Source organism: Sinocyclocheilus rhinocerous, unplaced genomic scaffold, assembly GCF_001515625.1.
Source record: "Sinocyclocheilus rhinocerous isolate Xijiao unplaced genomic scaffold, SAMN03320098_v1.1 scaffold1880, whole genome shotgun sequence".
In the NCBI taxonomy this organism is placed as follows: Eukaryota; Metazoa; Chordata; class Actinopteri; order Cypriniformes; family Cyprinidae; genus Sinocyclocheilus; species Sinocyclocheilus rhinocerous.
Window position 1 is genome coordinate 553,175 of NW_015635022.1, and position 25,653 is coordinate 578,827.

The 25,653-nt window shown below is 37.5% G+C and overlaps 1 protein-coding gene across 1 annotated transcript; it reads right to left on the reverse strand.

Annotated features, from left to right (window-relative positions):
* Positions 1 to 748: 748 nt before the first annotated feature.
* LOC107746053 (SH3 and PX domain-containing protein 2A-like) lies at positions 749 to 25,180 on the reverse strand. Its single transcript, XM_016560109.1, has 10 exons — positions 24,981 to 25,180; positions 24,663 to 24,791; positions 14,253 to 14,366; positions 12,532 to 12,615; positions 8,204 to 8,321; positions 7,519 to 7,898; positions 7,217 to 7,231; positions 6,525 to 6,574; positions 6,307 to 6,426; positions 749 to 5,892 (listed from the first exon to the last, which is right to left on the reverse strand). Exons 2-10 carry the CDS (start codon positions 24,769 to 24,771, stop codon positions 3,946 to 3,948), a joined length of 2,937 nt encoding a protein of 978 aa, XP_016415595.1. The 5' UTR covers positions 24,772 to 24,791; positions 24,981 to 25,180; the 3' UTR covers positions 749 to 3,945.
* Positions 25,181 to 25,653: the final 473 nt, after the last annotated feature.

Genomic DNA, 25,653 nt, shown 5'->3' on the forward strand with positions numbered 1-25,653 from the left:
AATTCATGGATCTTTGAATTTATGTATTATTTTTATTATTTTTTTTATAAAAAACATCTTTCTGCCCTAATGACATTCATACAAAATCACTATACCTCATAAAAATAGTTACATTTTCTCAAGAGATTGGGTTGGTTGAAATTATTTTCAACACCATGTCACAGAACCTGGAACATTCCTGTAAATATATCCAATACATTCTCAAAAAAATCAGAAATCTTAATATCTTAATGTGATCATACAAAAGGTAAACAGAAAAGAAAACACAGCATTAAGCAAGAAACTATAGCAAACCTACACCTGAGAGGGCCTGTTAAATAAGGAAAGGTGAAGACATTTCAACTCTCATAAAAAGCTTCTCTTGAGCAGAAACTCAAAGACAGTCACCCATAACCCTTCTCATTTTCAACCAAAGTGAAATTCTCCACTCTTATATTCAAACTCTCAGTAAAAGCATTTCAATTCAAAGGCGTTGTAAGCTCAGATAATGAATTCAGACAGGAAGAGAAGCAAATATATGCAGTCCTCGTTATTTTAAGGTGTGAAAAGTTAATCCTGGATTTTCAGAATAGACTAAACAAAATTGAAAAAGAAATCCGACAATGATACAGTATGTAAGTCGATTGGGATTTAGGATAAAGCTTGCCATGGTGACAGTGGGATGTAGGGAGCGGATGTGGAGAAGTTGGCAGTGTTGTGCGGCGCTCATATAGCTGCTGATGGATTTGCCCCACAATCTCAAGCCATGGTGACAGTGGGATGTAGGGAGCGGATGTGGAGAAGTTGGCAGTGTGGTGCGGCGCTCATATAGCTGCTGATGGATTTGCCCCACAATCTCAAATTTGCAATTTGACAGGCTGAACTGACAAATGCCTCAGAGAATTAGATATACCCATGCTTCCCTATTATTTACATACTGATTCACCATGGGCTTTGTGAGGTCACTAAACCCCTTAAAGCAAGATGCGGTTCAGTAGGTAAAAAGTATGAATGCAGAAATCGAGTCATGGTTGGCCGGTAGACTGAAGGTGTCCATCTATCAGGGCATTTTAACATTCAGCATAACATATTTGAACACACATTGATATATTTTGAATTGGAGGATTAAAAAAAACAAAAAAACTATGGGACAAAACCAGGCATTATTTGACATAAAATTGTCAGAATTATAAGTAAAAACAAAGCTTTCTTCAATACAATTGTTCTTAACTGGTGAGATGCCTGTTTTTGTATTGCACATTTCCTCATTCCATCTGAGTAATGTCAATAGTGAAAAGGAGAAAGAATAAGAAAAGAAAAAAAACCCGGTAAAACGCAATACTGTTCCTGAAAAAAGCATTAACATTTAAATAAATAAAGAACACATAAAACAAAGCTAGCAGATACACAAGTAATATAAGATAAGAACTAGTCTGACACTTAACAGTTCCCTTGTAAATTGTATAGGCGCGAATGAAGAAAGAGCAAAGTATTATTGGAGCTTAGCAACATCCATCACAAGCGCTGCGTTGTAGTGAGTCGACACATTTCTGTAATGCCATCGTCAAAAAAAAGAGTTGCAATTAAGAGTGCAATGGCTTAATTTTCTTTTTCAAATGTAAAAGTTAAAAACAAAATCACCCAAATTGGAACTTTAAAATCCCATTATTGCTGTTTTTTTAATGATAACATTTATATGAAACACTCAAATCAAATTTGGTCCAGTCACAATTAGGGATCCACATAGAGCCCTGCTGTTTTTAATTATAAAGTGTTATGTCATTTGATCGTTCCCATTTTACTGCTGGCTTTTAATTTGAAGGACTGATTGATTATTATTCAGATTTTTTGTAATGTCTATTTTTTTTTTATTTCTGGGAGTGATATGATGATGTTAAAATGAAATAAAATGATTTTTTGTTTACATAATCTGGCATTATATGTGGATCAATAACGAGAAAGGAAGTGTCCACAGTTGCTAAAGGTGCAGCGATCAGCTTGGTTGAAAATGCATTTCGGATTTTAAAAAATGTATGTGAAAGCATGTTCACACAAGGTGAAAAATGCTCACAAGAATTGTTTTAAAAATCTACTTCCAATTTTAAGACAGTAGGACACTGTCAAAAAGAGACAAAAAAATCATCTTGGTAAAAGCTCAGAATATAGCAGTAGCCAATTACTACAGAACTACCAAGAGTTTCAAGTTTTAAAAGCGAGTGTCAAATGCCAATAAAATTACATCTTAGCAAGACAGTATTAAAAACATTTTTTAAAAACATAAAAAATGATAAATACAACAAAAAATAAATTATGTGCTGATGAAGTACACTGCATCTTTAAACCAGTGCATTCAAAAAAAAAAAGCTCAAATGCATTGATTCACAACAAATGAACGACTTCATTCATCATTATTGTCCATGTGTGATCACACAACAACCAACAAACAAGACAAAATAAACAATTTTCTGCTTAATAGAATATAACTGCAATCTAGCAGGTAATTAATGTTTTAACTGTTTAACAATAAAATACTGTCCAGCAGAAAACTAAATCAAATAAAAGTAGTGCTAAACTCAATTAAGAGCTCACACTATTCATTAGAAAAATATTTCAGCAGTCTTGAACATCAGCTGTTTTATGCTGTTGTTAATGAATATTATTTGATTGAATAAGGGGGAAGTAATCATCATCAAGCTCAGAGATCTATAAAGAAGAGAATGAAAGATTGGACCATGGACTAAGATAAAGTTCGTGAATCTATTTTAATATCTTTGTCAACAGAAAATGAAACACTATTCTTAAATGATAGTAGTTTACACTGCTTATTGTGTAACTTCAGATTCAATACTGCCCAGCAATATCGTAATGTAGAAATTAACTTTGCATATTAATGTGCTTTTCTTTGGGTTAAAAAAAAAATCAAGTGCTTCCAGATATAACAATTAAATATACTTTGTTCTCAGTTCTGAAACCTCGTTTAGGTTTTGCTGAATACACTGTATTTATTTGTACCCATAAAATAAATACTAACTCTAAAACAAACTAGCAATTGTGTCTGTAAATCTTCTTTGGTGTGATCACATTTTGGGCTCAATGTTATGTCACTACTTCCCTGGGATAAAATGCTGAACAAAACAAAAGATTTTCCAGTCCTGATTTCTTGAATTAACAGATTTAGCACACACAGAGCAGCAATATCTAAAGTCCTGTCCTCTGAAGCTGTCTACCCTCCTAATAAAAACAGATGCACTTTGTAAACTGAACTTGGGTTTAAACCCAATAATTAAGTGGGCATGAGGTGATCTATGCATATAGCTTTCACAGACTATTTTCCTTTAACCTGTTTTATTCATTTTGGCCTGTGCATATTTAAAGAATGGGGATGTTAGGATGTTACAAGAAAGCAGAAATACATCTCTAAGGAAGATATAACAAACATTAACACAAAAAAAAAAAAAAAAAAAGGATACGTTTTTAAAAAATGACAAAGTTATGCTTTGTTTCTTTGAGCGCACTCAGTGCTAAGATAACAATTGATGTTGGTTTTTTGTTCAAAATGTTTTTACAGGAATTTCTTGTTTCATGTGCTTAAGATTGGATTTGCACTTTTTCTTATGCACCTATGATGAAATTATCTTTTTCACTTATCAATGTTGTAACAAAAATAAGTTTGTTGCTTTCTGTACTTGTAGGCCTATGGCACTAAGTTGAAATTTGGTATTTTCGTTGCTTCACTGGCATTTGACCGATTCCTCTTAACATTCAGTGAAAGATGTACGAAGGCACCCATTTGGCATAAAGTTATGGCAGGTATTTTGCTAAACATTCACCTGCATTACTCTAGTTTTACTGTAAACTCCTTTCTAAAAGGCTCTGTCTCTCTCGTTTCAAACCAAAAGTCCTTCAGTCAGTTCGTCTTTTTACATTTTGATTACAATTGTGCATGTTTAAACCATTTTTGGGGAATTACTTTTTTCTCTCCAGGTAGTTAGACGGTACCCAGCCTTTACGTCCCTGTAAGCCATCGAGAACCTGGCAGTACCACCATCCATTTGGATTCTTCTCCAGAACTTCAAGACTAGTGCCCTCTGAGAAACCCATGGTCTCTTCATCGCCACGGTAATCAGCAATAGATACGTAAACCTCTCGAAGGTTGTTGTGAATGAGGTGCGTCTTCTCGATGGGCTTGGGTCTCACTGTAGAGATTGGAATTCCGTTTCTCTGGGCAATCAAGGGGCTTGAACTTCCGGCGGGTGCTGTAATGGTGGTCCCAGACCTGACCCGTACATCGGTCACCGGCTGCAGTCGCACGGCAGTGAAGGAGGAGTTTCGCCTTACGCCGCCTGTGGATCTGAAGTGGTCGCCTGCACCCAGTGATTCATTTCTTCTCAAAGACCCTGTATGGATGTTGGTGTCCTTCAGAGGCTGTGGTGGAGACACAAACACTGACTGCGGTCGCACTGCTGCCTGACGGACACCGTTACGCATCTGTACGCCTGAACCGTTCAGCATTGGGTTTGGTTTGCTAAAACCCCCTGGTGGTTTGGATGGGATTGGTGGGCTAGGATTGTTCATACTCCTCAGGTTCTGCTGGTTTAGGTTGTTGAGGGCCTGAACACGCTGCTCATTTTTCTCTAGGCTGTTGGACTTGTTGGTGCTACCAAGATCAACAAGAGGGCCATCACGGGATTCTTGTACACCGACGTCATGGGTATGCTTGACTGGCTCCAAATAGAAAGTAGGTGCCCATCCCTCATCATCTCCCCAACGGACATACCACCATCCACTTTCCTGCTTCTCCAATACCTCAACCTCCACACCAGCTGCGAAGCTAACCTCTGACTCTTGGGCCCGTTCGTAGGCATCTGTGGTCCTGTAGAGCACACTTTCATGGTCGGATTCCCCACCTCGGCTACCTTTGGAATAGACGCTGGAGAGATCGGAGGTACTTCTTGAGGAGATGGAATCCTCAGAGGACACAACAGAAGCAGTCTCGGAATCTTCACCGCCACGTACTGCACGGACTGCACCCTGCCGAAGACTTCCGGTGGGCCGAAGCTGGCGGCGTAGGCTGCTGATGTCCATTCTTTCGGGACTTTGGGGCTCTGACTTTGTAAACAGAGGTTTGGGTCGCACCACTGGTTTGGGCCTGGCTAAGGGACTTTGACCAACCCTAATCTCTACATCTTTTCGCATGACAGGCTCTCTTTTGGGATTGCGTCCTGATTTGTCTGATGATAATTTGGGGCTGTGTCTCTCAGCACGGCCAAGAGAGTGACTCCGGCTTAGATCCGGCGATACCTTCCGGAGGGGCTTCCCTCCTGCAGAGGAGGACCCGAAGGGTTTACGACCCAATGTGAGACTCCTTGGGGTATCTGAATTGCAACCACTGGCAAAATCATCAGATGAGAACCTAAAGCCTTCATTTTCATAAATCACCTCCTCCTTATTGACATTCTCCAATGAGTTTCTTTTCCTCAAGGGGGAGGTCATCACTTTTAGTAAAGGCGATGCTTTGCCAGCCTGTGCAATCCTTTCGGCAGCTGCTGGATTGCTTTTAATTTCAAACTTACGGGGCTCTGGTTTCGAGGAATTATTTGTTTTTTGTTTTGGAGGATTGCTATCCAGATCGGAGTCAAAACCAATGGCGGGAACATCATATTCTGGCTCCTCATAGACATGCTGAGTGGGGGATTCTGGAGCTTTGGAAGCGGAGCCAGCTAGAGAAGGTGATTCCTCTGAGTCTGGTTTCTTGACTGGTGGAGCAGGGGGTGGAACTTTAGGGCGGGTAAGTGTGCTGGTCCGCCGGCTCAGGTTGGGCTTCTTGCGTTTATCAATAAAGGAACAGGGTGCCCAGCCCTCCATATCCCCGATCTGGACATACCACCAACCACTAGAATTCTTCTCTATGACCTGAAGACCACATATTACATATTTACATAATACAATGGCATATTTTTATTATAAAGTGGGTTTCAAACATCTAAGACCACTAATGGAAATGCTTATCTTACACTAAATGTAACAAAATTGTTTGCATTTTTTAATAAAATATGAATTAAAAAAACTTAAATAATCCTAAATATTTTTCTTCAGAAATCAATTTCAATCCTGAAAATTTGTTTTTATTAAGGTTTAAATAAATAAATACTATAGTTATGTATATATAGTATGTACTATAATGTACTATAGTTAATGCAGTCTGAGACTTTTTGACTCCACTGTATATTTATAATTTTTAATATTTTCATTAGTCAAAAGATGTTCATATTTAGTTTTTGAAAAATAAAATAATCACTTATTATAGTAGGAATAAATCTGCCTTACATCAGCCTTTTGTCCTCCACGGAAGCTGATGCCATCTGAGATACTGGATTGAAACTCTGCTATGGTGTAGTACTCCGCTTCCACAGTAGGGGCCTCTGGAGGTTTGGGCAACTGGAATGCCTTGAGTATTGAAGAAAAGGACAGTACTGTCTAATAAGTAAATGCTGCTCTCTATGAATTTGAAATAATAATAAATGATTTTGGTCCGCTTAACTTACCAGATTTGTATCTCTTCGAGGAGGAGGTTTCTGTCTGAGGTTTGGAGATCCTGCCAGTTGAATACAAAACATGTTATTAACTGTCTCTCAGCTCAATACAGCAAATATTAATGTAGCTTAATCAAATTTAGGACTTGGAAATTAGGAAAGTTCACAGTTTTCCTTTCGCCAACAAATTTTTTGCATTTTCAACAACAACAACAACAAAAAAAATGGATCCAAACTGGATTACAGTGCCATCAGTAACCCTCATTATGAGAGAGAAGTTTAGAGACATGTTCCAATACACTCAAGCATGCGTTCACAACAAGCCTATTTTTAGAAAAAAATCTCAGAAGGAAATATTGTAGTGAGACATAAACTGCAGTCACATCAGTCACTGCAAGTTTTAAGCAAAACCAGGATTTCTGGGGATTGTGTGGCGTCTGTTAAGAACCTGTTAAGGTGGAATAATAGTGTGTGAATTGTAGCATCCGCGACAAAACAGATTTACAAGAATGAAAGTCATGTAACATGAGCAATACAGCACTAAGAGATTTTTTTCAGCTGTACAGTGTACATTAGGCATTAGAGAAATAAGTAAGCAAAAGAACAAACAAATAGCAAACAAACAGCAGTTGACAGGCTGAATGCTGAGCAACAGAGACAGTGAATGTGTCACTATCAAGGTACACAACACCCTGAAATGTTACCTATGGCATCAAATCCTATGTGCAAAAATAACAGGAACACAAACATACTTATTATATAAAATATGGCTATATAATTATAAAATTATATAGAAAAATATTGATAATATATTTAGTTGAATATAAAATATATAGTTTTTTTTTTGTTAGAAAATAATATAATAAAATTGTACTATAATTACTACAGCAACTCAGGTGTATTTTTTAAAGTGAATACTTACATTCTATTCTATTCTATTCTATTCTGAACATGTGATTGCAGTATACATCTAGTTAAACATGTCATAACCCAACTGTTTACTCACCTATCTCAACTCTGTGTGGTGCCACCCGGGCTATGGCAGGTGACCCCGGCTCTGCCCTGCTCTTGTTTTCCTGTAGGGCGGTGCTAGATCCAGAGTTCATTCCCAAACCAGTGACTACTGTGGGTGCCACTCCAGCCTCTGGGGCATATTGGATAGGCAAACTGATTTCACTTTTGGAGATGTGGCGCTCAGGGCTAGTGTCCTCTCCGTCAGTTTGAATGTCCTTCTCGCTTACAGCCTTCTTGTTGAGGAGGTTACTGATCTCCATTATGTTTCCGATGATCTCCACGGGGCCAGTCAGAGTCTTCTTCCTTGGGGAAAGGTCATCTTTCAGTTGTTTCAGGTATGAGGCTGGGGCCCAGCCTTCTTTACCCTGATACCTGCAACACATTAGTAGCAGTATAGTAAATAAATAATAAATACTATTCAATTGTATAACTACATGCATTTACCATTCTCATACTGGCCACTAGAGGTCAGCATAATGTTTTAAGTAAGATGTCGTAGTGCTCTTTATGGACACATATCTCCCCTGATGTAAAACTGATGTCACATACACACTGATAATTGATAATTAATGTATACATACACACACACACACACACACACACACACACACTACATGTAAATCATTTTTAAATTTCCGTAACATACCACCTTAAAGTTTGAGGTCCAGATTGATTACCTGATGTACCACCATCCCTCCAGGTTCTTCTGGATGACCTCCACGGTTGCTCCTTTCTCGAACCCAATCTCATCCTTTCCCTGACTGGTATACGGCTGGACAGTGACATATTTCTCCTCTAAAAATACAGATTAGAGAAAAAGAATGAGAAAGGATTTTTTTTCTCTTGTATTTGGGCCTTTGCCTTTTCTGCGGTCTGGAAGAGGTTGACAAATGGTTTCAACTGCTAACTTTCAAACTTACAAATTTTAGGACTTTCTTTGGGAAAACAGAGCAGAAGTAAAACCGCAAAGTTTGCAGTAAGACCCTTCCAACACTCACCCTTCACCACAGGCACAATAACACAATCATCTCACAAAACGTCATTAATATTAACATGAACAAAACCTCCAGGAGACAGTGGGACTAATGTAACCAGAGCAATACAACCCAAGACACAATAATAATGGTGGAACTCCATAGGAAATACCTCGCAGGGTCAATCAATCACAAACATGTCCAGATCCAGGCCAATATTTTGCATTTGCACTAATTATATTTTAATTATAATTTGCATTATGAATGTGAAGCCTTTTCTCCTTTAGCACTGTGACATTATAATGACAATTTCCCTCCATGATTTCCCCCAAAATACAATTACCGTAATGCATCTGGACATTTCAATTCTTCAACTTTTTTTTTTAAATCAGCATATATTAAAGGTATGACAACAAATACTACCATGATAAATAATAATAAAAAAAGAAAAAAAAATTAACAAATTTTTTACAATTACAAGTTGAGAATAATATTACTATTATGTATTTATTTATTACAGTAAAGAGAATCAGATGGTTTTGTGCAATACGATAATGAGAAATTAGGAAGAAAATATGTTTAATTATCATGAAAATAATGTTACAATGCAAAACAATATGTGTTTAATCATTCAGCCTCCTGAGATCCTATAAAGCATTTCTCTTCCCAAAAAGCTCACATAAAACATCATTCAGTATTGTTGCATATGACGTAACTATGTTTAACATCTACATATCAAACTCTGATGTCTTTTCCTTTGTGACTATAGCTTACAGTCTGCTCAGAGTAATACTATAAATTTAGATTTAGTGGAACAGCAAAGGAGAAATAAAAAATAGTGCTGATAAAAGATATATTAATAGTGGGAGAAGTGTTGAAACAGAAAAAACGACAGAAAAAGAGATGAATATCCTATATCTAGTTTTTCTAAGCAGTGAATAACTTAGTCTGCCAACAACAGATGACATGAGGTCAGGGCAGTTAGTCACTCCCTTTCAAGACTTAATGCTTTCCCAGCAGCAGACAAGCTGGGAAATCTGATAATTGAACATATGACAGAGAAGAAACTTCCCCTTTCCCGTTCTCATCCTGAACTTCTGACCTAAAATCAACAATAAACTTAAGTTTTTAAACATAAGATTTTGAAGAACTGATCACAGGCATCTCCTTTTGAGTTCCACAGAAGAAAGTCATAGTGTGGATAGATAAAGACAAACAGGAGTGAGAGATGTCAGGGTACAAATGTAAGAGCCAAAAGAAAAAAAAAAAAAGAAAGAATTGCCTCAAAAACACATTTTCCACCAGTCAGCAGTATTTTCATGGAGGACTATTCTGGATGGTGGAAAAAGTCAGGTGGGTCCAGAACACATGACTTCAGTTTTGCATGCACTTGTGGAGCACGTGCCAACAAAGGCATTTTCTCCCTCAGCCTCTGTGACCTAAAAACCACGGCGATATGTTCCAAATAGTTAAGAGAGCGAGAGATCACAGACACAGATCATTCTAGCTATTATATTGATCTTTCCGAAACTTGCTTGCTTTATTTCATGCAAGCTAACCAAATGCCTTACTGGATCCTGCAGGCTCTGTCTAAATCTGAGCTGTTCCCGCTGCTGATTTCTACGCTTTCTTAACACTTCACCCAAAAATGAAAATTCTTCATTTACTCACCCTTTTATCTTTCTGAACCCTTGACAACTGTCATTTTTCCATATAACAGAAAAGGAGAAGTTTAGAAAAAAATGCTGATGTTGCTGATTGAAAGTGAATGGAGACCATGTTATTTCAAGCTCCAAAAATGACAAAAAAGGACAATGCAACTTTTTGTGCTATATTCCCAGTGTACTTCAGCCATACGATAATACTGCCTGAGGAAAAGACAGAAATTTAAGTCATTATCTACTTATAAAATATTCAACATCATGACTTTGATGGTGCTTTCATGGTGTATTTTTGTTATTTCTGGAGCTTCACAGCTCCTGGTCCCCATTCACTTTATGGAAAAGAGCAATATTGCCTAACATCTCTTTCTGTGGAATATGGAAGCGCAATACCTAAAAATGAAAAATGAAATAATACTGGTTTGGAGCATTAGGGTGAGTAAACGACAGAATTTTCATCAAGACTCAAATGTATTTTGTAAGAACTTGCTTAGTTGCAACTGAGGATCCAATGGCTCTGCAGTTTTGAAATCATTGCGTTACAAAATTTGTTGTTTTATCCAAGATCATTAGTGTCTTTCAAGCAACCTCTCTGAATCAGTCACTACCTCTGACCTGTTTTGAAGGTTGCAATTTGTGTTTATGGAGAAACGTTCCCTCTGAAACCACTGGCTGCTCTTTGTCTCCGGATCATCCGTGGTGCTCTCCGACTCATAAGTATGTATACAGTAAAAAAAATAACAGGATTAAATGCAGTCACACACAGCGAGCCAATGACCTACTTCCACACTTTCCACTGTGAGTTTCCAACAACTTCTATGATGCAGAACAAAGTAAGGGAAAATAATGAGGAAAAGGCAGCCACAGAGTTACTGTAACAGTGTCACATTCAATCTGAAACCAGATTTTTTCTCCAAATCTACACGAGTCCCTATCAAAAGAGAAGAGAAAAACAATCCATGTAAAATTTGACCACGATTTCATCCAAAATACCAGTTAACAGGGTTATTAGTGGTGGTGGTTTCTGAAGGACAGACATCTGAACAGACTTATTAAACTTAACATAACTCATCCCATAAGATCAGGGATTTCATATTTTCACCCAGTCCCATTCATCCACCTGCCAACACAGCATGGAAAAGCTCTTAGCATGTGCTTCCACCAATTCCAGATCCAGCATGCTCTAGCGCCATGTTCATGGTGTCCATAGCATGTTAGCACACTCCAAGAGTACACAGACGGAAAACTGCGGGAATTACAACTCTAAAGCTTGGAGGTCCATTCCATGACTCAACATGAAACGGCGGATCTCCAAGGAGACTCCTCACCATACAAACACACATTTCCACCAAAGGTCTAGACATTAATCCTCATTTGAGGTCTGGGTGTTTAGAATCAAACACTGTGATTTTGAAAAAGGTCAAACCTCATGCATGATTCAACTCATCCTCTACCTCGAGTTTAGAGTTTATGCACTGTTTATATCAATTATTTGACATGTAGCCAAACTGCAGGATGCCAGATCTGACTAAATTCAGCTGAATTCAGCATTCCGAATTCAACATTATTCTATCTTTGGCAGAACACCAACAAAGATTTTAAATAATGTTTCTGTCTATTCAATGGAAGTCAACGGGGGTCCAAACAACATGGGTCCTCATTGACTTCTGTTGTATTGACAAAAACATTCTTCAAAATTTTGCTGGTGCTCTGAATGCCATTCGGGTTTAGAATGGCATGAGGGAGACATCCTGACCGAATTTTGATTTTTGGGTGAACTATCTCTTTAAATTGTCTTAACTGGCAAAAGTTACTTGGTCAGTAGGCTTTAGAATAAAAGTATAAAGATCAAGCTGGCTGACCATCATTTCTGGTCCACCAGCTAAACCAGTACCAAATCAGTACTAACTAGCATAAACCAGACTTAAGAACAAGATTCTGGAACTCTGTACTCTAATGCCATACATGACATTTCTAATCTAGATATCAGACTACAATATTTCACAATTACTATATTCTTCTAAACCAGTCATCTTAAAAAGAACTAATTGGCTTCATTTTAAAACCGTTTTCTTCATCTAAAAACACACTTAATGATCTCCTTTTACATTCATGCACATATAATCACAAGCAGAGACATAAAGCAAAGTATAATAAAGATTTTATGATTGCTTGCATATGAAACAGGCCACCCAGCATGCTTTGGGAGCCAGATCCTGAAGTTGGATCCAGAAAGAGAGTGTGCGTTTTGAAGCTAATCACTGTGTAAACCTGCACAAACACACAAACGCACCATGCAGATTGGTCACACACGTGAGTGCTTGCATGTGATCAGTCTATGCAGGCATGCGTGATTGCATGTGTGTTCACCTCGACTCTGTTGGCGGTTGACTATTCCCCCTAGCGTCCATCTCCGGTCAAGCCTCTTCAGATGAGCCTTACGTCTCTTAGTAACTGACACGGATGAATGAAGACAGCGGAAAGAGAACAGAGACATGACAAACTCAACATAAACAACTCAAGAGGAACACTGGTATTAGTGTAATGAAGACATTATTACATTAAAGAAAAGAGTTTTGTGATTGGTTAGGAGGGGGTTCTTGGCTTGAACAATGATGGCAAAGCAAAGGAGGACTTGGATTAATACACGTGTTATTAGATTTTAGTGGCGCACGTTAAACTGTGTGATGGTAAAGTCTAAAAAATGTATGGTGTTTTTAATTTTTATTGTGTTACAGAATGGAAACTTCATATACAGTATTTTACAAAGGTTTTACCACTTATCAACTCCATAGATTAAAAAAACTAAAAAAAAGTCGAACTAAAGATGGTCTAGTTCAAATAAAGTTCAGCCTGAAAAAAAAAAACTGCAGCTACATCCAGAAATGAAGCCGTTGTGGCCACACGGGAAGGTAAATTACCCCTTGGGGATCAATAAATTGTGTGCATGTGTGAGGATGTATCGATCTATCTCAGACAAAGATAGTGGCGAAAGCTTTATCTCCTAATCTTACACATTGAGTCTTTCAGCGGCATACATTTCAAGATGCAGCTAAAAATGTTGTTGGCTGAGACAGGAAACTCAACCCAGGAAATGCTGATGGCAGCAGATGATAGAAGACATTAGAGGAGGACATATTTATAATGCGACGGTTCTTTATGTGTGTTTAATAATGTGAAATAAATGGGTGTTAAACTTCTGACAATTTATGTTCCAAGAGTTGATTTTACTGAAGTTGACATGAATGTAAATTCACCATATCTATTTTGCAAATACATGTTATGGATCTTATGGTGAATGATGCAACCATGTAAAATGTTTCTTTCATTTCATTGATTGATTCATTCAATGATTTGAAAAATTTGAGTGCAAATTATACAAACAGAGAGAAAATAGTGTTTAATTTTGTGTGTTTATGATATATAAAATGCTAGCTATGAAGCAGGCCATTTTATTATGAAATGTTTAAGACCACTGTAATTTTAACCATTTAATGCTAAGAAATACAATACTAAAACTTGGTGGGAATTTTCATTAAATAAATAAATACTTTTAGAAAAAACTAACAAATTAATTAATTAAAAGACTCACACAAATAAATAAATACTGTCAGAAAAAAGCAAGCAACTAAATTAGTTAATACAAAATTCTAATAAATAAATAGATTTCTATCTAAAGTTCACAGGGCCAAAAGTTCCCATAGTTGAAGAAGCACCCAGATTCAATGTGGTGTTCAGATATGCCACACTATTATTTATTATGTATAGATTCAAAGAAATAATAACCACACTTTCATTAAGGAGAAGAGAGCCTTCCTTCTTTCCTTCATTTCTCCTTCTGCAATCGATGATCTCTCACAATCCCAAAGCCCTCACCTCTTTCTCATAAACAAGTGGAAGTTGCTCAAGGAATATTTGGGATATAATATCCATTATGGATATTTCGGGTCCTGGGTGTTGATTGTTCAGTGAATGTGAAACAGATCACCTTATACTTGTGTTCAACTGGTCAAGATTTCTTGGGGTATAAGAGTGTTTGTGCATATGTTCAAAAGGAAAGTATGAGAGAGAGTATATTTAGTGTGTCCTACCTTCTCCAGATCTAGATGTTCCCAGGTCCAGATCATCTCTGGTGCCGCTCTGAGAGTCCAGGTATGTGGCAGGAACCCAGCCTTGTTCTTCAGCTGTGCTGACAAACCACCAGCCTACAGACACAACAGAAAAAAAAAAAACATAAAATATTTTTTTTTTACCTAATACAGTGTCAAATACTGAGCTCTAATGATCCTGTTTTAACCACCCGGATAGAAAGACTATATTTACAAAAATAAAATGATGCCTCCATGCTTTGCAAACAAACACTAATGCACAAACATTTGGTTTTCACTAATCTGATGGGAGGCAATGTTTTGGCTCCAGTCATGCTCACAAACACACTCTCTCTGGTGTTATTTAGTTTCAGGCGATGTGTTTATGAATTCTGTGCACTTCCTGTGTACCATTTGCGATCAATTAGACCTGACACTATCATAAATATCAAAACGGGTGGACATGGTTTTATTTGTATGCACAGTCCAGCTTGAGGAAGGTTGGATGTGTCTGACATCTTCTTAGCAGCTAACATGATATGTTTTATGAGCTAATATGTGTGTGCTTGTGTGTTTTGGGCCAAAATAACCTCATCAGTTAAATTGATGTCTTTCGGTTCCTCCTTCATGTGTCTGAATAAGTGCTGAATTTGTTAAATGTAGTGTCAGCAGCACTATGATTTGTTTTTGAAATGTGGATTATGATGTTTCTTCACATTTCCACTATAACTCAAAGATGAGTTTTAGAAACAAAGCAGCAAAAAAGATTGACAAAGAAAATTAGTGATATACCAAGAGAGGCCCATACAACGTTCATGAGAAGTTCATCTGGGTAAATCATTTGGGTTATGGAATTAAAATCATATATTTGGCACACTCACATAAAAATGTAAAGCCGACATAAGTGAACGCCAATGGATGAAAATTCAAAACGGTTCTCCAGCTGAAACACAGATCCTTCTGAGCCTGTTGCCAAGGTAACAGAGTATTGCTGGCAAGCTGTTCATAACAGTGTGATGTCATCAGTCAGCAATAATCCAACTCTGACATCATAATAATACAGAAGCAGGTCTTTTGATAGAGCACTAAGTGATTAACACCAAATGTTCTAAACACCAACGTGGGCCAATTATGATGTCAGAATACTATACACTCCAGAATACATTTATTCACCCACATCATACACCTCAAACGTGTGTAAAAACCATGTTTATGTGGTCTCAAGACCACAAGATAAATACTTCAACTTTGGTATTACCATAATATTAAAAACAAAACTACATCCAAATTTATCCAGAAAATTGGCCTCAGATCTCAATTGAAAGTTTTTATTTATTAATTAAATAATTAATATATTTAATATATTTAATATTTAATTAAAAAAAAGAATACTTTTATTCAACAACAATGCATTAAACTAAACTAAAGTTAAAGACATTTACAATGTTACAAAAAATTTCCAGTTAAAATAAACATTCTATTCAACAAAGAATCTTGAAAAAGATGTTTACGGTTTCCACAAAATATTACACAAAAGTGATTCTTGATATATTAGAATGACTTCTGAAGGATCATGTGACACTGAAGACTGGAGTAATGATGCTGAAAATTCAGCTTTGCATCACAGGAATAAATAACATTTGAAAATATATTTAAATAAAAAACAGTTACCGTAAACTGTGTTAATATTTCACAATATTTCTGTTTTTACTGTATTGTTGATCAAACAAATGCAGCCTTCGTGAGCATACGAGACTTCTTTCAAAAACATGAATGTACATTTTAAACTCCAAAGAAACGCTGACTCTCATTTTAAAAAGCTAAATGGTGATGCCAGTAGTTGGAAGAGAGATGGAAATCAAACACAGAGATCAGAAAACTAGTGCTACATCTACTTCAGTGTGCCAACAGATCAGAACAGTGCTTACATACAGAAATCATAAGATTAATTTGAGTCAAATAGACCACACTGACATCTATACTACCCTGACACAGCAAATCTCTCTCTCCCTCTCTCTCTCTCTCTTTCTCTCACACACACACACGCACGCACGCACGCACACACACACACACACACACACACAAGTAGTATGAATAGCATACGAGACTTCTTTCAAAAACATGAATGTACATTTTAAACTCCAAAGAAACGCTGACTCTCATTTTAAAAAGCTAAATGGTGATGCCAGTAGTTGGAAGAGAGATGGAAATCAAACACAGAGATCAGAAAACTAGTGCTACATCTACTTCAGTGTGCCAACAGATCAGAACAGTGCTTACATACAGAAATCATAAGATACATTTGAGCCAAATAGACCACACTGACATCTATACCACCCTGACACAGCAAATCTCTCTCACAAATGCACGCACACACACAAATAGTATGAATTTGCTAATGAATTTGTGAGAGAGCTGAGAGCAGGTTGTGGCCACCCTGCCTGACTGACCCTCTTTGAATGAGATACTGTCTGTTTGTGAACACCAGGAACCGTCTACGGCAAGCACAGAGGGTCAATTCAAACAAAATGCAAGATGGCAAGGGTTGCACACAGTTTAGCCATCACAAAGATGCTTTCATTGGATTCAAGGCTTGTGTTTGTTTTTCTGTTTGCGTATATGCTATAGGTGTGTTTCATCCAGCTTCAGTACAACCTTTGAGGAGCAAATTCATTAAAAGCTAAAAAAAAGAAAAAATGAATAGTACTTTTAAGAAATTTGTTTAAAATGATGTTTACACACATACTATAAGATGAAGCCTCTAGTCTTATGTCTAGCCTAGCCTGCATCCACACCAACAGGTGTCAGTATACGTCCAAAACAGTGTAAACAAAACAGACAATATAAAATGTACTCAGTGCATCTTTAAAGACAAACTTTCAAAGACATTTAAGGGTATTTCAAATACTGGACCTCCAATCAAGCAATCATCAATATGAACAGTCAGAAGAACTGACTCTGATCTGAGTTCAGCTGGGAGCTCAGATGAATTCTATGTGTTATGCCTGCCAAGTTTCAAAGCTAAACTCTTGCTTAACAGAGCAGAAACAAATTCTTTCACCAAAACAAAAGGCACACAAAGTGCAAGACAGACAGCTGGAATGCTTCTTTGATGCTGAAACGATGTACTCCTCTGAATTCCTCTGTGGTTCAGGACGTTACGATCATCTCACACAAAAACAGACAACAGAAGCCTTTCTGCTGAGATACAGGTGGGCTTGCTCTTCAAAGCAAAAGATCTAGGCTTTTCTGAGAAAGATGGGGTTTCTGCAAAACAGACTAATAAATCTTAGACTGTGTATCTGCTTCTGAGAAATGTTTCTTCTGAACGCTGCATGCGTGTGCCATGAACTTTGCACTGATACACATGGTAGGGCAGTAGGCCATGTGAGCTTTTGTTTATGTACACGGTTAGATAAGATTTGGTTTTGATGTTAAAATTCTTTCTCCTATTCCAGTTTAATATGCAGATGTATTGGCACTATCAAAACCATTCTTGTGTTTAAGCAATTCAACATGTCAGCTACTGGCTCAGCCAATGGTAAGAGAGGATGTTGTGTACATTCACCTTTGTATTGAATAGAGCAATGTGAGCATTGTTCAAAACATGTCCTTTTGTGTCCAATGGAAGAAAGAATAACATATGGGTTTGCACTGACAAAAGGGTTCAGTGTAACTAAAAATTGATTATTTCACCTGATATTCGTGTGTATATACACTATTATCAAAACAATGCATTCAACAATGCATTCAACATGTCAACTACTGGCTGAACCAATGGTATGAGTTTTGGATCACCTCTTCGGTTGAAGAATTGAAGGCCAGTTTAAAAACAATCATAATTTATGCAATTCCCTTTGCTGTCACTAGGAGCACAGAAACAGCAGACATCAGCAATCGCAAATGAATGAAAGAAGAAATAAAAGAATGAAAGGAAGAACAAACAAATGCGAGGAAAAAAAAGAACTGATGAAAGAACAAACAAAAAAGCATGAAAGAACAAACGCAATACATAAGAATGAATGAGCAGACAAAAAAGAAAAAAAACAAAATAAATGCACTAAAGGTATAAAAAAGAAAAAAGGACATATGAATGTACTTGACAACTGACAAAAAGACAAAACGGAAAGAAAGAAAGAAAACGCATGATGTCACTAGGTGAATTTTACATATTTCCTCTCCTTCTGACTGTTTTTATTTTCTTATGAGGTTCATGAAATGCCTTGCCACAGCTGTTCAGTCAACTCAGCTCGCTTTTACTCACTTTTCACACACTCCGCTGTTTTTGATTGTTTTGTTTAGCTTTAAGTTTGACAGTCTTTCAACAAAGACATCAGCATCTACTGTAATACACTAAAGGCCTGAAAATGAAAGCTTGATTATGATGTCATAATGCCCACAGGCAGGGCCGTAACCACCAACAATCCCAACATTAATAGGTTTCAGACATACCCCCCCCCCAGTCTAAAATATTTTGGCATATCCTGCTCAAAGACACTTTTTGATTTGAGCTCATGTGTGATATAATTTTGATGTTCAGCTCTGATCATCCAAAAATACAGCTGAATTAAACTAAAATGAATGAGAGGAAAGTAAAGGCAAGAACCGAGAGCGGCTGAACAAAAAAAGACAAAGACAAAAGAGAGAGTGAACAGATGTTTGGCCTGAACTTCAAAGTTGAAATTTTCACCACACATTCCCTCCATTCGCACCAGCTAGAAAAAAAAAGAAAAAAAAAGACAAGCAAAAATACATGTGCCTTTCACTTTCTTATTTTGGAGCTGAAGTAGCAAACAAAAATTAAAACATAAAACAGAAACAATGTATGAAAACATTACAATATATCATAGAACACATTATGAAAGTTGTTGTATATAGATGAGTTACAGAGAGCGAGAGAGAGCAGAATCATTCTTGACAGAAGAACTTCACTTTGAACTATGGCAGCCAAACTCTGCCTCTTAAAAAATATTCTGCAATTATTTACTTCACAAAATTATTAACTTTACAAAGACTTTATACAATTGTTATAAAGTTATTTTAAGTTGTTATTCCCTAAAAATTCATCCACAATTTATTAAATTAAGAAATTAATATGCTGTCCTTTTGAACCTTCTAAATACACTTTCTGAATTCTGCTTTGTCACAGGAATAAATTACATTTTAAAATTATACTCTAAGCTTTTGAATGGTAGAGTGTCAGAATTAGGCACTTCCATTATGGTTAGGAACAGCAGTATGTTTTAGAGCATTAATAATAAAATGCTTTTATTTTAACATACGCATTCGGATTGCCGAAAAGAATCGCTGTCCAACTCATTTTTACCTCAATATTATAAATCAATATAAAGTCATATATAAAGAGTCATATGTCTGATTAATAATTTAACAGAGCTCAGGTTGAAATCACTGGAAGGATATTTCAGCTGACGTTCTCTAAAATCCAGGCCAGTAGAGAGTCTGGCCTACATTCAGTCACACTCAAGTTCTTTCTTGAAAAGCTGGAGTATCAGGTTTTGGGCTTAGGACCAAAAAGGGTTTTGTGTAATCTGACAAAGCCAAGGCGGCGGAGGGGGCTCCCTTTGGTCTGAACTTCAAAGGCTGATGATGTCGGCCGCTCATGCACACTGATCTGAGATCACTGTTGTGGTTTTTATTTCAAGAGCTCCAGTGGTTGAGATTTGTTCAGGAACAGCTGGTTTTAGATCAGCATAAACATGCTATTTCGTTCCTAGACTTTCTTTCTGGACCGGTCCACACAACAGAGAGTGATGTTTTGAGGAAACTGGCAAGTACTGTTCAGAAAAGTAATCAGTGAGAGAATGATAGAGATCTTGAGGAACAAACAATATTAACCAAAATCAAAAACACACACATGCTTAAGCAAAAATATATAACTGAAAGGGAAGAAAAACATTTGAGTATGAGTGCATACAGGTTTGGAAAGTCATGAGGATGAGAAAATGATGACATTTTCACTTTTGTTTATTTAAACATGAAAAATATAATTAATTGTAACTATCCGATTCTGAAAGGGAAAGGTTCTATCATCATTTACTCACTGACATGTAATTCCAAACCTATATGACTTTCTTTTTTCTGTGGAACAAAAAAGAATATATTTTGAAAAATGTCTTTTTTTTTTAATTTAATTTATTTTTTATTAGTTATTTTTGTCCATTAATCACCCTGACTTTCATTACATGGACAAAAACTTCTTAAAAATATCTTCTTTTGTGTTATGTTGAAGAAATAAGCGAATAAAAGAGAGGAAAAAGAATACATGTTAAAGGGTGAGTAAATGACCAGTTTTATTTCTGGGTGAACTACTGTATGCTTTTAAAGTTGATAGGCTGGATACTGATTGATTTTCCTTGCCAAACTCTCACAGAAAGAAATAAATTTATTGAATAGTTAATTTTCAAAATGTTTAAAGCCACGACAGCTGTTTCAGCTTTGTGGTCTTCTTACTATCAAGAATGTTATCTCAATGACCTTAATCGATTAAACAATAGAGACCCCTGAGAGGTGTGGCACCAGGTTTATAAAGATCCTTTCAGACGGCCTCAGAGCTACATGCAAATGAAAGTTTGAACCCTTTGGTCCAGGTTCAGCGTGGCTCTCCACGGACCGGAACTCCAATGGGAGTGAGGCCAAGACAAACTAGTCTACCCAAGACCGTGAGCAGCTCTCTATTGATTCAGTTTCAGTAAGCGGGGGATACCGGCTGAATGAATGGACCCAGGGGAGAGAGATGCGAGAGGATGGGAGGGAACCTCACAATATTGATGGCACAGAGCAATTTTCATAGTAGAGCATTGTTCAGGAAGCACAGCAGCCTTGGGAAAAACCAAGAGTTTAGCTAAAAGATTTAAACACGCTCAGATAAGAATTTACACTACCGTTCAAATGTTTGGGGTTGGTAAGGTGAAAGGTTATGCACACCAAGGCAACATTCATTTGATCAGAAGTACAGTAAATACTATTACATACTGTAGTACAATAACTCTTTTCTATTTGAATATATTTTAAAATGTAATTTATTTCAATTTGATGGCAAAGCTGAATTTTCAGCATCCATTACTCCAGTCACGTGATCCCTCACAAATCACTCTAATATGATTTGGTGCTCAAGAAACATTTATTATTATCAGTTTTGAAAACAGTTGTCTCAGTTAATATTTTTGAGGAAACCGTGATTTATTTTAACTGGTTATTTGATGAATAGAAGCTTCTCAAAAACAGAACATTGTAAATCTTTTTTGATCAATTAAATGCATCCTTGGTAAATAGAAGTAATATATATATATATATATATATATATATATATAAGAACCATTGGAACTATCAAAACTACCATCAAAACTAGCACATAGCAACTCCAAAAGATATCAGGACATTTATGCAATTCACAGAGAATTTTTAAGATGACTATTCACAGTACCTTCAAAAAAGAACCATAAAAATACTGTAAAAATGGCTACATTCCATTCCATTATATAAAACCATGCAATAGCTTTGTGTGAAAACAATAACAAAATGTAAGCAGCTATTTGCTGACAACATATTCAAACTTGCCATGTCAAAAATGTGGCGTGCCAGGTATAATAACATCAGTGGTAGTAAACGCCACTGACATACAGTATAACCTATTCCACAAATAACCATCAAATGTATTTATTAAAATGTCCTTGTTCCGTTGAAGAATAGCATAAAATAATGACAAAACCAGCACACTGACCTATAAACTCTTGATTTCTTTGACCGTTATCTGTATTACAGACATTCAACAAAAACTTTTGAATGCATTCTGCTGGTATTGCTTTGGGATGCGTGACTCTGTAACCGCTCTGTAAGACTCTGAGGCCCTGCAGGATCCATTAGCCTATTATGAAATTAAGGACAAGGGGGATTTTTCCATCGTTCTCTCTCCATGACCTAGAGGGAAGCCAGAGCAGCCCGCCTTCTGCCAATCGCTTCTTATAACCGCAATTTCAGCCACATTAAAAAGTTGGTTTTGAATGATATCCAGTGGTAATAAATATGCTGCCTCTGACAGATACACTAGGGTAGTCATTTAATACTATAGTACAAAAATATGGAAGCCTGCTGAAGAGATCGGATTCTGGAGGATGGGCTTCTAGTGCTGAGATATCAAGTTGCTGCAGCTCATCTTCAACTTCAATAAGTGCTTTGAACATTTGAGGAATTTTGGAATCAACGGAGGACAGACAATTCACTCCAGGAATTGGCCTTCCAGGCTGCCTCAGGCTGATTTAAAGGAATAGTTCACTCAAAAATAACAATTCTGTCATCATTTGTTCACCTTCGTAACCGCTGAAACATGTATGACTTAATTTCTTCTGGGTGAGCTATTCCTTTAAACGATTCTGTGTTTAGATTCCGTTCTTTTCTCCCATTCAGACACTCTCTGCTTCTGTTTCTCAAGCTCATTAATCCTGTAGCCCTGCATGGTTCATCTCTTCCCAACCCAAGTGAAGTTGTCATGCTTTGCCTGCACTGTAAAACAGCTGGAGTTTAACTAGGGCTGAGGAAGCCAAGTGTTTCTTACTCAAGGACAACCACATTCTGAGCAAGAATCTTTCGCCTGAATCTCTCTGAATCTTTTGTGATTAAATGACTCGTCCAATTGTGAAAATCAGTGAGTATAATTCATTGTACCTGAAAATCTGCACTCAGCTTAAACAAATAAACCAGTGATCTACAGTAAAAGAAAGGCCAGTCACACCAAGAACAATAACTTTTTTAAGGTTTTAAAAAATAATAGTGAAATCACTTTCAGAATTACCTTTTTTGCAGCTGATGAACAGTGTTGGGGAAAGTTACTTTTAAAAGTAATGCATTACGATATTGCATTACTCCATAAAAAAGTAACTAATTGCGTTAGTTACTTTTTATGGAAAGCAATGCATTACATTACTTTTGCGTTACTTTTTGTCACCTGGGCTGGGCTTGCTTATTTGTTTTTTAATAACAAAAAACCCAAAAGTTATATTTATATTGTTATATTTTAAAAAAGGTTTTTCACACCAAAAGTGAAATTGATAAGCCTCAGGCTAAAGGAAGTGTCTCATCCTTACTCGCAATTTCTCTCAACACGGGGACAGAAGTACAGTCAGTGAATAAATGGGAAAACAATGTAACTTGCGTTACTTATTTATTATTTATTAGCAATGAGCTACTAGTTACTTGAAAAAGTAATCTGATTACGTAGCCTTGCGTTACTTGTAATGCATTACCCTCTTTACTCTATGATGGTCATAATGTATTCTAGCTCTGAGTATTCATCCAAAGGAAAAGCAAGAATGTTTCCTCTAGATATTCTGAAAAACTGGCCAATTTGTTGTCATTGCATAAAAAAAAAATCTACAAAGTAAACACCCAAAGTCAATAGAACAGGCAGCAAACAAACTTCAAAATAAAGTGTCTCATAGAGAACGCCCATGAGACGGAGTCTAGACTAGTTTAGACAAAGCATTATGTTTGAAACCAGAAGGTCAAGCCCTCTTTGAGTTGGTCTTACTCAATGATGTTATTAAGTTCAAATAGGTTTACTGGATCTTTGCTCATCTTGATAACTCTTGACAACTCCTCCTCTTCCGTATGATTTAAGGGAAAAGATCAAATGATTACTCACAACAGTAAGATGCTAGTTTTTAAGAGCCTGTTTTTTATCATTGCTAGCTCTCTGGATGTGCAAACAACACTACGTTCAAATGTTTGGCAACCATGCAGAAATAGTTCATTGGAAGAGTCAGTGTTTAACCTCTTCTGTACAAGGCTACGAGATACGCTAGCATGAACAGTTTGCACTAAGTTTGAACATTTACAGCATTAGCAAGAACATTCATGGGAAAACAGTAACTAAAGGGATAAAAACAACAATCAAGGATTTCTTTCTACACTTTCCATTGCTGTTGTCAGTCTCTGCATTCTGCATGAACTCTTATCGGTGTGACCCTGATCCATTAGCACACGTTTCAACCCACAGACTTCTCATGCCTATCTCACGGACATTCCAGATCAGTCTGGCCTCCATACTAGAGATCTATAGGAGGTTCAGGCCGACCAACCGCCAAGATAACTGGCCATATGACACCTCCAGGTGGAGCCAAGAACAAAACTGTGGATTTACAGGGAGAGGGGGATGTCAGAAGAGGAAACCAGGGGATCTTAAGGACAAAGACCAAAGGAGGAGTTATACATCAAAGAGGAGGAATGTATCAGAAAAGACGTGGAGGCAAAAAACAGGACCCACTTGACATTTTGATCATTGAGCATCTGAAAGCATTCATGTGTGCAGGCGACTCTGTGTGTCTGTGTATACACAAGCTTTCACCAATAAAAACCATGTGGTAAGCCAATTAGCTCTAGTGTGTGCGAAGGACTCACCGCTTTCACTCTTCTCGATTACGTCCACCGTCTCTCCAGCCTTCAGGCTGATCTCAGAGTTCTCCTGCCGCTCGTAGTTGGCCACCACCACGTACTGCTCCAGCACCATGGGCTCACTGCTGTCCGGTCCTGCCAGTGAAGGGAAGAAACAGGCTGTCAGCCACCGTCCCGCCATTCCCGCACTTCCCCCGCCAACCCTGCCCTGCCAGCGACCTCCGGCTTGACCCCTGTACACCGCCATCCGCACTCCGCAGCCTAGCGCAAATCAAACTCCTGCTGACTGTGCATGCTCCGCAATGACGGGCCATTTAGACGAACCTTCGTCCTCGCTGGACGCGCATTTGAATGGGGGGAAAGCAAGATTACACAAAAGCAAGGTGAGGTAGACTTCCTTCAGGGACTCGAGAGCTCGATAAGGTCTTGGTGATGCTGGGTCTCCATAATACAGTGAAGGTTTTTGGGAGGAAGCAGGGAGGAATGTAAGGAAGGGAAAAGAGGCTGGGAGAAAGCTGTTTACAGTAGGGGATGTGACTTGCGAGTGGAGGGAGAGAAAGTTTTTCTTCAACAGACGAGCAAGAACAGGCCTCCCTCCCTCTCTCCTGCCCTCCCTTTCTCGTTTTTCAAACTCTCTCTCTCTCTCTCTCTCTCCGTCCCTCCTCCCATCTGGCTGAAATGGGGAGAGAGAAAAACGCCAATCAGACTGCTCTCCAAGCCTTAAATAGAAACATATGAGTGGGCCGAGTAAAGAGAGAGAAGCTGTGTTTAAGTGAAACGCAAAAAGAAAGCATTTCAGCTGGGGTTAAGCCACGCTCTCTTTCTCTATCCTTCTCTCTTTCTTTTTGTATTTCCTCTCACAATCTCTTTAACCGGTTCTTCTTCATCAATGACTTAAAGACATCATTAGAAAATTCTGTAATTATTTACTCAGCCTTATGTTGTCCTAAACCTGTATGACTTACTTTATTTTCTAAAACTCACAGTAGGATTTACA